Source organism: Diospyros lotus, chromosome 1, assembly GCF_014633365.1.
Source record: "Diospyros lotus cultivar Yz01 chromosome 1, ASM1463336v1, whole genome shotgun sequence".
Taxonomy (NCBI): domain Eukaryota; kingdom Viridiplantae; phylum Streptophyta; class Magnoliopsida; order Ericales; family Ebenaceae; genus Diospyros; species Diospyros lotus.
The window spans coordinates 26,249,269-26,265,170 of NC_068338.1; the positions used below are offsets into that span (position 1 = coordinate 26,249,269).

General features: G+C 33.8%; 1 protein-coding gene and 1 long non-coding RNA gene across 2 annotated transcripts; both read left to right on the forward strand.

Annotated features, from left to right (window-relative positions):
• Nucleotides 1-1,845: 1,845 nt before the first annotated feature.
• LOC127787251 (uncharacterized) lies at nt 1,846-4,904 on the forward strand. The gene is made up of 4 exons (XR_008020131.1): nt 1,846-2,067; nt 3,463-3,729; nt 4,113-4,289; nt 4,403-4,904. It is a non-coding gene; the product is annotated as an uncharacterized LOC127787251 (long non-coding RNA).
• Nucleotides 4,905-14,045: 9,141 nt separating this feature from the next.
• On the forward strand, nt 14,046-15,524 carry LOC127813128 (cytochrome P450 94C1). The gene has a single exon (XM_052353946.1). The coding sequence runs from the start codon at nt 14,046-14,048 to the stop codon at nt 15,522-15,524; it is 1,479 nt and encodes a 492-aa protein (XP_052209906.1).
• Nucleotides 15,525-15,902: the final 378 nt, after the last annotated feature.

Here is a 15,902-nt window from a genome sequence, read left to right on the forward strand (position 1 = left end):
TTAGTCAGATTAGTTTTAAGGCCAGAAAAAGCTGAAAAACAATTCAAGCAAGATTTCAAAACTTAGACAGACTCTCTATCCCCATGACAAAAATCAATTAGCTGGTTAACTCTTTGGTTACTTGATTAAGATTATATTTTCACTTATTTGATTTGTAATCGATTAAACATTAAGGTTTTCTACTCTTACTCAATTAAAAGGAAAACTTAGTCAAGTAAGATATATATTTGTTACTCTAATGAGATATTTCCTTATTCAATTAAACTTCAAAACCTAAAATATTTTACTCGATTAATAATATTGAATACTACAAGTAATGTTTGAAAGTTAATTAAAAATGAGTTTTCTAAAATAATTGCTCAATTAATGCAGATTCTTAGTTGAGTAAAATATATGTTAATCGATTAAGTTAGCCATATTACTCAATTAACATCCTAATGTTTTGTAATCTTAACAATTTTGATTATTGATTTCATCAAAACTCCATTTTTGAACCTTAAACACTTCTAGTATTAGTCACTTAATACTCGATTAACAACTTATAAATCCTTCAAACATTTAAATGATTTGCTTGTCAAGCAAACAAACACTTAATTAACCATTAGGTCTTTTAATTGTTCTTCCAACATCATTCAATTTCAAAGCATTAAGAACTTCAAGTACTTGATATTTTTAATCATTAAATAATCAATTTGAATAATTTTCCAGAAATCAAGTATCAATATTATATCACTTGAATACACATTCATTCACTTAAGGATTTGATGTTTGTCACCTAAACATCAAGTATATATTTGAAACATCTTTCTTTTAAACCTTCAGTAATGTTGTCTCTTAGAGTAATATTTGTAATTTAAGCTTACTCTGCGTTACTCAACTAACACATATTTGAACACTTAAAATATCATCTTTAATCATTCAAAGCATGTTTAAGTATACTCTAAGTACACTTAGGATTTCACTTGTGTGCTTTGGATACTTAAGTTAGTCCATGAAACCTTAGAGTAAGACATTAAGGTTAATTAATCCTATATTCTCATCATCAAAACATCCTAGTGAAAAAAGTTTATTAAAGTTTTGCATATAAACTCTCATCATTAATACATTCTCAAAATCAAACTCTAACACTAAACTTAAAATTCATCATCAATTTATATTTTTTTCTTTGTATAATTAATGAAAAATATTGCACAACCCTTAACCCTTAAGAAAACTTATATACAAAATAAATTAAAAAATCCCCTCCAACCCTTTCTTTGTCTAGGGTTTTTCTAGAAGAGTGCCATTGGCATGATTCCGCCCAGTTGCTAATGGCCACCGTGGCTCTTAGGTCATGTTTGGTCGCTTCCAACCACCTTGATCATTGCTAGGCCTTCCAATTACCAAGCTCCTACCTTTATTTGACAACAATCGACAGTATCTGTTGAAAAATAAAGGAGTACTCAACTCTAACTTGACAACTCAAAGAAGAAGAGACTATTTACAACAATTGCTAGAACCTTTCTAACTCACACTTGGAACTCTTTACTAATGAGTTTCCACTCACTTCTTTGATGATTGAAACTAGCAATTTAAACACACCTATTTATATTAGTTCTCAAGCAATTACAACCACTCATTTAACTACATAATAACCACACACTTGACTAAATAATAGCCGCACATTTGGCTAAATAATAGCCACACATTTAACTAATGATGTAAACTTAAAGATGATGACTCATCTCATCATCAACTTGGTGTCCCATCAATTAGAGATGACATTTAACACTATCTCTCACTCTTCCCTCTAATTGTCGTCGCCTCTTGTTGCGGTATTACGTCCTATATATACCCTTCCACTATCTCTCATTGTCTCACTTACTTTTCATCGACTCCTGTTGAACTTTCGTCCCATAAAACCCTCTCGGTTGAATCTGTTATAGATTTTTAATTATGGTTTTGGTGTATATCTAGTAATGCCCAAGGGTTTTACCTTTACTTTCTCAATCCAATTCGGACAACACGCTACTTCCGATCTAGCATGCCCAAGCCCAAAATTAATGATGCCCAATATTGATTTAGCAGGTATACCCTTTTCACCCACCATTTCTTTTTTTCTTTTTTTTCTTTTTTTTGCAGTGGTTTCACCATTTTGCTACTATTTTAGTTGTCCTGGACACTCAATAAGAGTACAACAATCTTTATTGGTAATTTCTATCCTTTTTAGGAACTTTAGGATCATTCGTTTAGTTGCTCTTTATAGTATATATGGTCTGTGGTCCTTGGACTAGCAGTGCGATTACCGACTAGAACGGATGGCTTCTCCATGTTGGTCAATGTTACTTGCAGATTTGCATATGCTATGTTAAGCTCCTCCAGATGTTTAAAGTAATTTTTTTAATAAATAGTGAAAGTAATTGTTTAAAGTGATTTGTTGAAAGCTCCTCTAGATTTATCACTTGACCTTTTTTTTTTGTTTCATTAATAAAGTCTAGTTTATTTATCATAAAAAAAATTAAAAGTAATGACTGGATTGCTACATATGACTTTTTTTTTTGTTTAATCTTCCTTATTTGTTTTTCATAAATTGGTTATGGACCATTGTCCTTAATTATTTGTTTAGGTTGTGTTTTGTTGATCGCTTTGTTATCTTCGTTTCATATTTTTTTTCTTTTTTGGGGGGCTAAAACACAATAAATTTTATTACCATTGTGGAGATCATGACAGGACAAAGTCTCTTTATATTATTTCATAATTTGATTTGGACTAGACTAATACCGTCTAGCTAGAACATGAGTTAACATATTTGATCCTACGTATGGTTTGTCCTCTATGAATTTTTTTTTTTTAAATCTATTGGCTAGGATACCTCTTTTCGTTTCATATTTATAATTCACCTAATTAATCAGTTCATAATCATTCAAAAATTAGCTACGACACCCTATCTGTTACTAATTACTTAGAGTAAATTAATCTTATACTCTCCCAACTTTGAGTTTTTAGTCTGAACATCCTTTAAGTCTTGTTTTCGGCCAAATCAATCCTTGAACTTTTCTAAAAAGACCACAACATCCCTTATTTAAGACAGAAAGAAAATTAACTAAATTAATTTAAGTAGATATTAGGGATAATTCTAACATATTTTAGTTTAATTAAGATTGGTTCTTATAAACGGCGTTGTTTTGGCCATTTTGAAAAAGCTTAGGACCTATTAAGGGAAAAATAAAATTTAGGGAGTGTCAAGGATAAAAGTCCAAAGTTTAGGGGGGTATAGTCAATGTAGTTATTAACGGTAGTAATAGGTGGGGTATTGTGGTTAATCGGGATACTTTGTAGACCGATTTGATAAAATTTAAAGTTGAGGAGATGTTTGAATAAAAAACCCAAAGTTAGGTTAATTTAACAAAATACATTTGATTTATATAATGCATATTTTCAACGCATTTCAAGCTGAATCTCGCAATTCCTTTCCGATACCAGGTGACATGGCGGTGAATTTCGTTTTGGCAGCCATGTTTATGAATGAGAAGCAACCTTGTGAGGAAATTATTTACCATTTCGGATCCTCTCTTGGGAATCCTATAAGAATTGCTACTCTTCACGATTATACCCATCAATACTTCAAAAAGAATCTATGGATAGGTGACAACGGAAAACTGGTAATTAAGAGTTGGCAAAATTACAGTCCTTACTGACATGGCTAGCCATCAGAAATATGTTGCAAGACGTTACCTGGTACCACGAGAGGTTCGTTCTCAACCTCTGTGTGTGTGTGTGTTTTTATTTGTTTGCTCTTTCTCAGACACTCTCATTGTTGTAATTAATATACACTTTTAGGTAAAGAATGCACCAATTCTCTATCTATACAGTTAAAAGTTATATTAATGTTCTTCATCTAAAAATAAGTTTATCAAACTGAATATTAGGAGAAGATTTGAACCATCTCACCGTCTTGAACATGGTTGCTTTGTTTATCATATATGCCATAAGTTGTTGGCATTCAATCTGCTTTACAATTAATATTAGCAAAGAGGATAAGATGATGTTCTTGAGATATTTTTATTTAGTGAAAGATGCAAGGAAATTACACAACTGTGTTCTTCCATTGATTAAACATATATACGTTGCAGTACTGTTGTACAAACAATGTCCAGCAGGTAAATCTATGTTGCTATTATTGAAATTGCTGAATGCAATACTTTGTCGAAGTCTCCAAGGCACATATAACAAACTCTTATCAAAAGTTCAACGCCGGGAAGCAACTAGCTAGTACAACTTTTCTTACCATACCTCTTCTTCAAGGGGATGTAAGTTCCTTTTGCTTCAATGCGAAGATTGCACTCATTTATTCTAATCTTTCTATCCCAATGGAAACTCGTAACCCTACACCTGTTGACGGTAAGCCTTCTGTGGCATGCAGTTTTGATGATGTTAACGCTGAAAAATTGCGGACGACAGCAGGAAAGGATGGTTTAGAGGACGAAGGGTTTTGTTGCAACCCAGAGTGCATTGATTGGGAAGACTACATAATGCACGCGCATTTACCTGGGGTCGTCAAATACATATTCTAATCACAATTAAATTACAAGGCTTTATGTTTTTCCAAATTTATAGATGGGTTTGTGACACAACTCAACTAGATGGGTGGTGTGAAGAACTACACTTAAAACGCATCCTATAAGAATAGTAGTCTATGGTATTTGTTGTTCAATAAACTATAATTTGGACAAGCCAATATAATAATCTTTTAGAGGTTGGTAATTAGAGGTGAATATTGTTTTTGCCTTTAAAACATTATTAGTAGAGACAAAAAGTAATAAATGCTTCTAAATGTAATAACTTTCATTTCATGGGTATAATAGATCTATGGTAAATCCGGAGATCTGTTGCTATGTCGGAAAGATTGTGTTGATTTGTAAGTCATATTTAATAGTGATGGGGTTATCTCTCCTTTTTTTTTTTTTTTTTTTCTTGAGAGGGATTCAAATTCTCAAGGGTTTACAAATTGCATTCTATGGTCTTTTTAATAAAAAATTTTAACATCACTAGTGACCTTTTATTTAAACTAGCTCAAATTCAAATGAATCAAAAGATGGTGACAAAATAGGCATAACCAATAATACAATGGCCCCGTTTGTTGTAGCTTAATTAAAGAAATTATAGTTTCTAACTTTTTAGATTATAGCTTCTAAAACTTAGAATAAGTTATGAACCTATTTGCTGCAACTTCTTAGAAGTTGTAGTTAAGTAGTTGTGGTGTTTGATACAATAAGCTGTAAAATAACTTATTTTTATATAATTATCCATAATACCCTTAGTAGTTATAGAATGATAATTTAAAAATTAATTAGTGTATATGTATAAGTTTCAAGTGTTATAAAAAAAATTAATTAAAGTATAGAGAGAGAGGAAGATGGCGAGAGAGAGGAAAAGATCTAAAAATGGAGATGGTGGTGGAGAAGAAAAACTCATGATTGCGTAGACAAGAAAGTAATTTTTTGTTAAAAATAAAGGTAAAATTGTCATAAAAATGTAATCATTTAAGTAGAAGTTGTAAAAGTTGGGGTACCCCAGGTTTGAAAAAGCCAGCTTCTATCCCTTCTAAAAGTTAGTAGAAGTTATAAGTTAGAATTCTATAAACTAAAACAAACACTACATCCCAATTTTTTTGAAACTAGAAGCTAAAAGTTACAGCTTTTAAGCTGCAACAAACAAGCCCAATAGCATGATCGGATTTCATAATTAACCCTTGAATTGAAGATAATTGAGCTCCGAAGATTGCATAAAAAGTTGTCCAACACACAACAAATAACTTGGGTATGTCATTTCGAACCAAGATTTTAAACAAATGGCTATGAATTGGATCAAAACATTCTATGATGCATATATACAACATGGAAGAGAACAAGTCAGTGCTTTGATTTGATAAAAATTTCTGACTATAGAAAAAAAAGATACCGAAGCTGAAATTTTACAAAAAAAAAAAAAATGTAATGGAAATCAAGTTGAAAAAAATTGAGGGACTACGAAAATACATCATGAGAGATTGATAGAAGTGATTGGGGACATGCAAATGTTAGGCAACGACCAGACGGTGACATGGTGTTGGATGGCAACCGACAATGACGAAAGCGATATATTGGTGACACGCTACATTGGAGGGGTGGCTAGATTTTGCCTATAAATTAGGTGATCCTATATTAAATTAAAGCACAAATCTTTGACCTTCCCAAAAGTTTATTTTACTTCACGGGGGTTTATATAGAAGACAGATTTGGTATTTGGATATAATTTATATCAATGATCTGGCAAATCATTAATGATTTGTTATGAGATCATGTAAACATAAATTTTTCCTAAATAATCCAACTGATATGAAGAATTAAGAAAAAAAATATTTATTTCTATTCTGAAATATTCATGTAGTAAGGCTTAAATGAACTGAGTATTAAACCCTTTAAAAAAAAGTTTTATCTAGGGAAAGAACTAAGTTTTAGGTGTATATTTCTTTTGAAAATAGAACATTTAGAAGTCTTTTCTAAAGATTTTCAGGCCATGGTTGTTCAAGAATCTTTTTATGCATTATGTTAGGTATCAAGGAAAACCCCTTTTTGGATTCAAAAGGAAAGTCTCTGTTTTGAGGTAGTTTGTTTGAATTAAGTTGGCAGGTGTGAACTTTTTTCAAGTGTGTTGACTGTATTCATTTATTTATTTTATAATTGTGTTTGAGTTAGTACCAAATAAGATATTTTATTTTAATTTGAAAGGTAAATTGATTGCTGTATTTAAAAAAAAAAAAAAAAAAACAAATAGACCACTTTATTTTTAAATCTAAAATTATGTTAGCTTTTATAATAAATGTCAATTTTAATTCTATTAATAACGTTAACACTATCCTTAATCAAACTTTAACTTGAAAATTAGATCTAAAATCTTATTCTAAACGCATTGGGCAAGAGCACACATAATTGCGATTTAGGATTCTTGCCTTGTGAGGTGATTGGGGTTCTTCAAATTTAGATATGAGCTTTGATTTGAGCATTACAATTGTATAAGATTCTTTTAATGAAAAATAAAGTTAACGTCATTAATAAAATTGAAATGCTGTTACATAGCAGCTACTATAATAATTAATAATGTGATATTGGGTACAAAAATATAATAAATTATTTTGATCTTGGATGTGAAAATATAATGAATTATGTTACTCTTTTCATAAATACAATTACCAATTTGAGTATGCAAATATACTAACTTATTTGTTGTTGGTACAAATCTCTTTTGGAACAATTAAATACAACAGTTGATACCACCGGAAAATGGCCGGCCTTAGATGCCATACCCTACATCTGCACTCTACAATGATAACTGATAGGGCTTCAATCTCCATAAAGGAAAATTAAAAAAAAAAAGAAAAAGAAAGAAGAGATAAGGTTTCAATCAATTAATTCGCATTCACTACATCGATTCATCAATACATTTGTTCAAATTCTTGCAAATTCAATCTCCGAGGGCATCTGAACTAGATCACTATATAAAATTATAGATCTACATAATATTTTATAAATTCTAACGATTATTAATACATTTTAATAATTATAAGAATTGAAGTCTATTTGTATATTAGCATACATCTTACACATGGTTAAATAAATTTTTAATTATGTTCATTTATTCATGTATATTAATAATTAATCATCTTACATTTCTATGTATATCTATATGATATACACATACAATAATTATTATTATATTATATATGTTTCTTCAAACTGGCTAAAATGCTAAGCTAAAAGTTTGAATGGTTTCATCTCCAAGAAACCATTAGCTAAACCGAGATTAGTGATTTGGTTTGAAAAACATCTCCAAAAAGCCCATTACGCACCCCTAATCCACAAGAAGTTGTAATTCCGTGGTAGGGTATGTTTGATACCAACTTTTTAGTTAGTTTTAATTTGTTTTTAGAAATTAATAGAAAAGTTCATACGTTTGGTTATTGTGCTATAAGCAATTTTTGAAGTGAAAAGTTTAGTCTATTCTATGAGCTTGTAATAGCACTTGAAATAAAGATTTTGAAAAAACATCTATTCGAAAATGACAAGAACAAGTTAATACAATCAAGAATAGATAAACATTCCTAAATCACTAACAAGAGAATGAATGAATGGGCGAGAATACCCACAGACCACCAAACTAAGAGATACCAAGAAACCCAAGGACGTTAACCCTGAAAGTTTTGAAAAATAGCCCTAACTGAAAAAACCCCGTTTGAGGCTGGAAGCCAATAAGGCTCATCATAGTGCTCAAGACAAGGGAGACTAGGAAGGTGATTCCGAACAAGGTCTAAAGGTAGAGAGGAAGAATTCTCCGGCCAAATCCAAGAAATTAACCATCCTCAACAAAATCCGAGACCTTAGCCATTATTGAAATTCCTAATTGCTAAGGTAGCTAGTGTAAGAAGCGATGAATAAGCACATTTAAAAGGTCCTACTGATCATGCCAAAGGAACGTGCTCCTACTGTTCTTTGAATACAATTATGTTACTCTTTTTCTTAAATACAATTACCATTTTGAGTATGCAAATATACTAACTTATTTGTTTTTGGTGCAAATCTACAAGGTGTAATTCCATGGCAGGGTATATGTTTGATACCAACTTTTGAGTTAGTTTTTGTTCTTAGGAATTAATGGAAAAGTTCATACGTTTAGATATTATGCTATAAGTAATTTTTGAAGTGAAAAGTTTAGTCTATTTTATGAGCTTGGAATAGCACTTGAAATAAAGATTTTGAAAAATTTTCTACAGTCTCATTCAATGGGTAATAGATCAGCTTGTCGTAGATATTCAACCTTAGCAGTCACACGGAATGTTAGTGATCTAGCCGCTAGCTGGTCAGTTTGTACCTTCAATAACTCTGAATTTGTCACGAAGATGCCAGAAAGCTTCATTGAATTTGCTGAGCATATACATATATATATGGAACCGAGTATAGATGTGGGTGCAATCACGAATTGACATAACTCTAAGCTCGATCTCTCATCTCTTTGAGCTCCTTATTTGTTTTCATCTAGTTGTTCTTCCTTTTTAGAACAATTTTTCGTTATAGCTGCAAGTTACCAAATCTTAGGTCCAGTCGATCAGTGGCTCTCAATCAACACTGAGGTCTCAAGCCATTAATTCAGGTCAGTCCCGCTAATTATTGGTGATGTATTTTGTCTTTTAATAGGTAAAATACATCAGGAGGCTAGGAAAAAAAACATATCTGGGATACAAATAGGGAACAATACATCTTCAAGGCTAATAGGAGAAGGAAAAAAATAAGAAACTACAATGTTTCTAGCATTTTTGGCCCATTTAACCAATTCATGGATGCTCTATTTGCAGCTCTACAAGAATGAATAATAATTGCAGCTCGATTCAGATGATCGAGTTCACATTGATGTAATGCACTTCAGTTTGGACAAGGAACTATACGCATTTCATTATTGTTCTGTATATATATATACCAAAAAGAAAGATAGAGAATTATAGATAATTATTTTAATAGTATTGTCAGATAATATTTTACTTTTCTCTTTAATTGAATAAAATCATCTCTTCGTTTTAAAAAAGAAAAAGATGATGATGATTCTTGCACGAGGGGTTAATTTCTTCAGTTATAGCTAATTATTCTTGTACAAAAGGAAATAAACAATTATAGTTAATTTACAAAATAAAATCATTTAAATTACAACAAACAAATCTACAAACTACAATTAATATATACTAGAGAGGGGTGACTGTTGTAATATTCCGAGAGTCCAGAGAAGTTAATATATATTGAGGATAGTGTAAGAAAGAAAATAACACCAGCTGAATACCTTTTGAACTGAATGTTGGCAAAGAATTCATAAGTTAAGCGTGCTTAACCTGGGGTAATCCAGGGATGGGTGACCCCCCTGGAAAGTTCGCGTAGATCCATCAGGGTAAGTTGTTCTGGTCCTTCCTATCGCTCGAACGGGATGTTACAGATGGTATCAGAGCCGACTCCCGAGCCTCTGAACGCGATGGTGGGGCAAACCTCAGCGAGGAGGCTGAGTCCCGAGGGGGGTGCGTGTAGGCCCCTATGGGGGGTGCGTGTAAGCACCTTAGGCGAATCCCACATCAGCCATGCAAGGGGAGAGATTTGGGACCGGTTGTAAAGTCGCATGACGAGGACGTCATGTGCTTAAGGGGGGAGAATGTAATACCCCGAGAGCCCAAAGAAGTTAGTATATACTGAGGATAGTGTAAGAAATGAAACAACACCAGTTGGATACTTTTTGGGCTGAATGTTGGTAAAGAACTCCCAAGTTAAGTGTGCTTAACCTGGGGTAATCCACGGATGGGTGACCCCCCTGGGAAATTCGCGTAAATCTATCAGGGTAAATTGTTCTAGTCCTTCCTATCGCTCGAACGGGATGTTACAATCGTGTCAGGCACCTATAAAAAAAGATTATGTGAAAATTTATTATGTAACATTTGACAGATATAGATTACTTTTTAATATTTTCAGATAAAATTTTAAATCAAATGATGTTTAGTACAGGGATAAAAGTATTGAAAAAATCAATTATCATTCAGAGCTCTTCGATTCAAATCTTGCTAATGTAATTAATTTTTATTTTTAAATAAGATACGTAAAAAAATATTCTATATTTACAGAAAAAAAATATTCTAAATAAAATAAATACACTTGCCAAAATATTTATTATATATTTTAAAAATAATGAGGTCAAAGTACACTGCATGCAAATCTTTGCACGTTGCAGATCTTTTATCATTTTCCTAACACAAACACATGCGAGAGGCAGACCCCCCCCCCCCCCCCCCCCCCCCCACACAGACTCACAAATGGATGAAGCCAAATGTGTGGATATATATTGGTGGACTGACCACTGGAGTTGGCTATATTCTACATCCAGTATCTATCTTCTCAAGATGGGCATGCATGCATTCTGCCACATCGTCTATCATCTATTCAAATTGGAATGTTGAGAACCATACAACACATTGTGTGGAATGATACTTCTTTCTTTTAATTTGTTGCTAATTCCGATTATATGCAGAAACAAAGAAGAGAACCACCATTAGTGCTCCCAAGAGCAGACACTATGGCATATAAAATATCAAACAAGAAGTGAATTTTCTGGCCCTGGGCATAGCTCGGATGACAAAGGACGGGTCGTGATATATTGCTGTCATCCTAGTGGATCACGAGTTCAAACTTTGATCTCTCCGAGGCACATTCTACAATTAACCTCTCCTTACAAAATTAAAAACATGAACACAGGAGTCACGCAACCACAGTCATCCTGAAGTGAATTTTGTGATTGATGTGCAAAACATTTATAAACAAAACTAATAAAGGACAAACATGAATGAGATAAAACTTAGAACTGAAGTTTTCTAATTTAAACACAAATTAATCTGATCCCAAATCAAACTTAAACTAATTTAATCTCCATCTTTTAACAGAGAGGAAATTCAGTGGATTCAAAGCAATCAGTCGTGTTGATTGTGATTCATGAGATAACGCTGAGTAATGTAGGAGGGAGGTATTAATTTGCTTCGTTTCCCTAAATGAGCAAAACACAAAAGAAAAAAAAAAAATCATATAATTCATCAGTCTAAACCAAATGTTGTTCATGTGCTAGCTTGTCGGCGCCTCATGATCTGTAGGAAGCACAGGAACATTGACATTTTGGGTTATGTCATAGGGATTAATGAACCTAATTAATCCCAACTTTAGCTAATTTAAAACGTTGTACTTGTACATACAATATTAAACCCAACTTTCTGCACAACATTTGTGGGTTCTTCATGGGCGCTGCATACATCGCTAAGTCAATTATTGTTTGTGGGACTATAAATATATATATGTAGAGAGAGAGAGAGAGAGAGAGAGAGAGAGTATTTGTTCAATTTGGTGTCTTGCATGTGATGGCAGGCCTAAATTGGAGAAGGTTGTCCCCATGCAATCCATATATATCTTGTTATTTATTCTGATTCCTTGTTGAAGCCTTTATCATAATTCAATTATTGCTTGCGGTACACTATCACTGTTCCTTTTCTTCTTCTTTTTTTATTTTGTTTAACATTCATTACAGAGAATCTGGACGCGAAGCCTAGAAAAAGACGGTAATTAGCACGATATCAAAATTATATCAATTTTTTTCTTTTATATAATTAGATGAATCTAAATTTAACACTAATTAAGTTGATATGCATACATGTGGGACTACTAGCATGTCTACACATTTAGGGATCAGGATTTGAACTCCTCACTTCATATGTTTAATTTGCATGCCAACATTAAGGGGTTCCAGTATAAGCCATGGGAGCCCATTCCTACAGCCTGTTATCCAAGTGACAACAAAAGTAAACAACTAATTACTATTGTTTGTTTAATTAATTAATATATGATAAAGAATTGTTATGAGACAGTCGGTAATTAGACTTATGGTAGTGTTATTTTTAAAAACACAAAAATAATCAGTGCAATTTAACCAAATCTTGGAGGTGAATTATAGCACAAACCCCATACTCTTTTATTGTTAATTAACAATAGTTAATTTTTTAAAAATCTCCAAAATAATGTTCCCTTTCTCTACTCTCTTCTAAAATACATAAAAGTAAAAAAAAAAATTATAGAATATCATAAGTTTCGACGATTGACAATGGGATTGTTTCCTATCATTGACTGCTAGATAGGTTTCGCCAACTGTCAATGATGGGCATCATTAACCGTTGAGGAGAGAGAGAGAGAATCTAGGTTAAAAATGAAACCGAACATGTATTGACTGTCAGAGTTTGAAAGTCTAGAAACCCAAAAATATAGGTTTATTTAGGTTTGAATCCAAAATAGAGAAAAAAAAAGATATAAAAAAAGAATGTTGTAGAGAGAGAGAGAGTCACCATTGAAACATGGACTTTACCAGTGTCCCACCATGTCTCGTCCAAAAATCTCTAGCTTCCAACCAAATCGATGGTGGTGACAAGGAGGTTTCTGTATTGATGATTGTGAAATGCCCGTTGATAAGGGTTTTTGCAAAAACAACAATAGGGATTTGAAATCTTGATCAATGGCAACAACAAAAAAAGAGTTTGAAATTCCATTCGATAGGAGTTTCTACAAAAGAGAGAGGTTATCAACGACTCTCAAACTCGAGTTCTTGGACTCCTCGGTCGATAAATCAACACACAAGAGAAGAGAGAGAATTAATAATGGGAAAGAAAGAGAGAGCAAGGAAAAATTGTTTAAATATATATAATGGTAAATGGTCAATTTAATTGGCCTATATATTCACTCCCAAAAAAATTAGATCATTTTTAAAAGTACAAAAATATCAATGCAATTTAATCCATTTTGCAGCACGTGTTTCGCATCATTTTCATTTTTAACTTTTGACACATTGTGCGGCGCCAGTGTCCCATTAGGTAGCAGAAGCATCGTGATCCTTCGTGGGTGCATCAGAAGTGGAGAAAACAACCTTTCTGAAGTTTAATTCTTTTCAGAATAGTTTATTATTATTATTATTATTATTATTATTATTATTATTATTATTATTATTATCTGTAAATAAAAATATATTAACAAGAAAACCACACGAGATTATGATGAGAAAATCAGTGATCGGTCTATTGCTCTTGTAGAGCAGTTTGCGAATTAGAGGAAGTCTGTGGCTGGCAGCGGCGGGAACTGTAGTTGTTGTATTTAAGGATTTTTGAGCTTTGTATCTTAAGGGTCCTTTTTTAAATTATTCCCTTATATAAACTCAAGTAATTCATTATAAAAATAGTGAAAAATAAAAACCTACGTACCTTTCTCAATCTTATCAACCAATTAATTCAACAGTCCTTTCAGTTAACATTTTTTTCCAAACTATACTTGTAAAAGTAATTAAACTTCTTTACTACTAATTAAGATGTCTCCACCATATGAGCACGCAAGCGCCATTATAAAATGATTAGCTTCCCATTGTCTGCCCAATCTCTCTCTCTCTCTCTCTCTCCCCTTGATTTAGTGTTTCTTAGTTTGAGTATGGAGGAATCTTTCTATGCAACTTTTTGTTCCTCATTCTTTTATGCACCGATCTCTCTCGTAGTCTTCTCTCTCTTGATCTTCACACTGAGCTGGCTGATCAATCCAAGCTGTAACTGTGAAATCTGCCAGAGTTACATCACGAAGAGCTGGACATCAGATTTCGATAATCTATGCGATTGGTACACTCATCTTCTCCGTAACTCGCCGACGGGCACAGTTCACGTTCATGCACTCAACAATATCATCACCGGGAACCCAGAAAACGTCGAGCATATACTCCAAACAAGGTTCGAGAATTACCCAAAAGGAAAGCCCTTCTCTGAAATCATGGGCGATTTTCTCGGCCGGGGAATCTTCAATGTCGACGGCGAATTGTGGAAGTTTCAGAGGAAGATGGCGAGCCTTGAGCTCGGCAGTGTCTCAATAAAGTCGTCTGCTTTTGAGGTCGTCAGCTCCGAGATCCAGTCCAGGCTGATTCCCCTCTTGTCATCCAAAGAAAACTGTGTTTTGGATTTACAAGACGTTTTTCGACGATTCTCATTGGATAACTTTTGTCGATTCTCGTTTGGGTTAGACCCCGGTTGCCTCCAATTATCCCTACCGATCTCAGATTTTTCTGTGGCCTTTGATCTTGCTTCAAAATTATCTGCTCAGAGAGCCATGGCTGCCTCGCAGGCGATTTGGAAGGTCAAGAGGCTACTAAACCTGGGTTCCGAGAAGAAACTCAAGGAAGCCATTAAAATGGTCATGGTCCTGGTTGATGAGGTGATCGAGCAGAGGAGAAAATTAGGGTTTTTCACACGGAAAGACCTTCTTTCTAGATTCATGGCGACCACGAACGATGATGGGTACCTTAGAGACATTGTCATTAGCTTCCTCTTGGCCGGCCATGACACTGTGGCTTCATCTCTGACCGGCCTCTTCTGGTTATTGGCTCATCATCCAAAGGTTGTGCAAGCCATTCGTGACGAATCTGATCGAATCATGGGATCAACTCGAAACCTAGCGAACTTCGAGCAAATGAAGGACATGAACTACTTAAAAGCTACAATCTACGAGAGTCTGCGACTCTACCCACCAGTCCAATTTGATTCCAAATTCTGTCAAGCAGACGATACTCTTCCGGATGGTACTTTTGTCGCGAGAGGGACTAGGGTTACGTACCATCCCTACGCAATGGGTCGGATGGAGCGGGTTTGGGGCGAGGGTAGTCTGGATTTCAAGCCGGAGAGGTGGTTGCAAGACGGAGTTTTCCGGCCGGTCAGTCCTTTCAAGTACTCAGTCTTTCAAGCCGGGATTAGGGTTTGTCTGGGCAAGGAATTGGCACTAGAGCTGATGAAAATCGTCACCATTTCGCTGATCCGGCAGTTTGATTTCCGGGCAGTGATGCCAACACATCGGCCACGATTCATACCCGGCCTGACCGCCACCATAAGCGGCGGCCTTCCGGTGCTAATCCAAGAACGGAGAGCCTAGCTAATGGTAAATATGAACGCTATGTTTTTAATTACTTAGAGGGCAAACAAAAAACAAAAGAAAGAAACAGAACATGAACGCCATTTGGGATTTGGTGGCTCTCAAATGGGCAACTATCCATCTGCATCTAAAGATAGTGAATATGAACGCCCTTCAGGATCTGATGGGTATCAAATGGGTAATTGTCCATCTGTCGGTGAAGAATCTGTGAGTTGTTTCAACGTTACATTCCATAATTAATGTACATAAGATAGTTGAAAAAGTAAGCGTGAGGTTAAATGTGTATTAGACATAAGTACAAATTATTCAAAAATGTGTGCCAATTATATATATATATATATGTATGTATAAAAAATAAACTGAAAAATAAATTTATAT

Coding starts and splice junctions, on each gene's coding strand:
- LOC127813128 (XM_052353946.1), top strand. CDS start 14,046: ATGGAGGAATCTTTCTATGCAACTTTTTGTTCCTCATTCTTTTATGCA.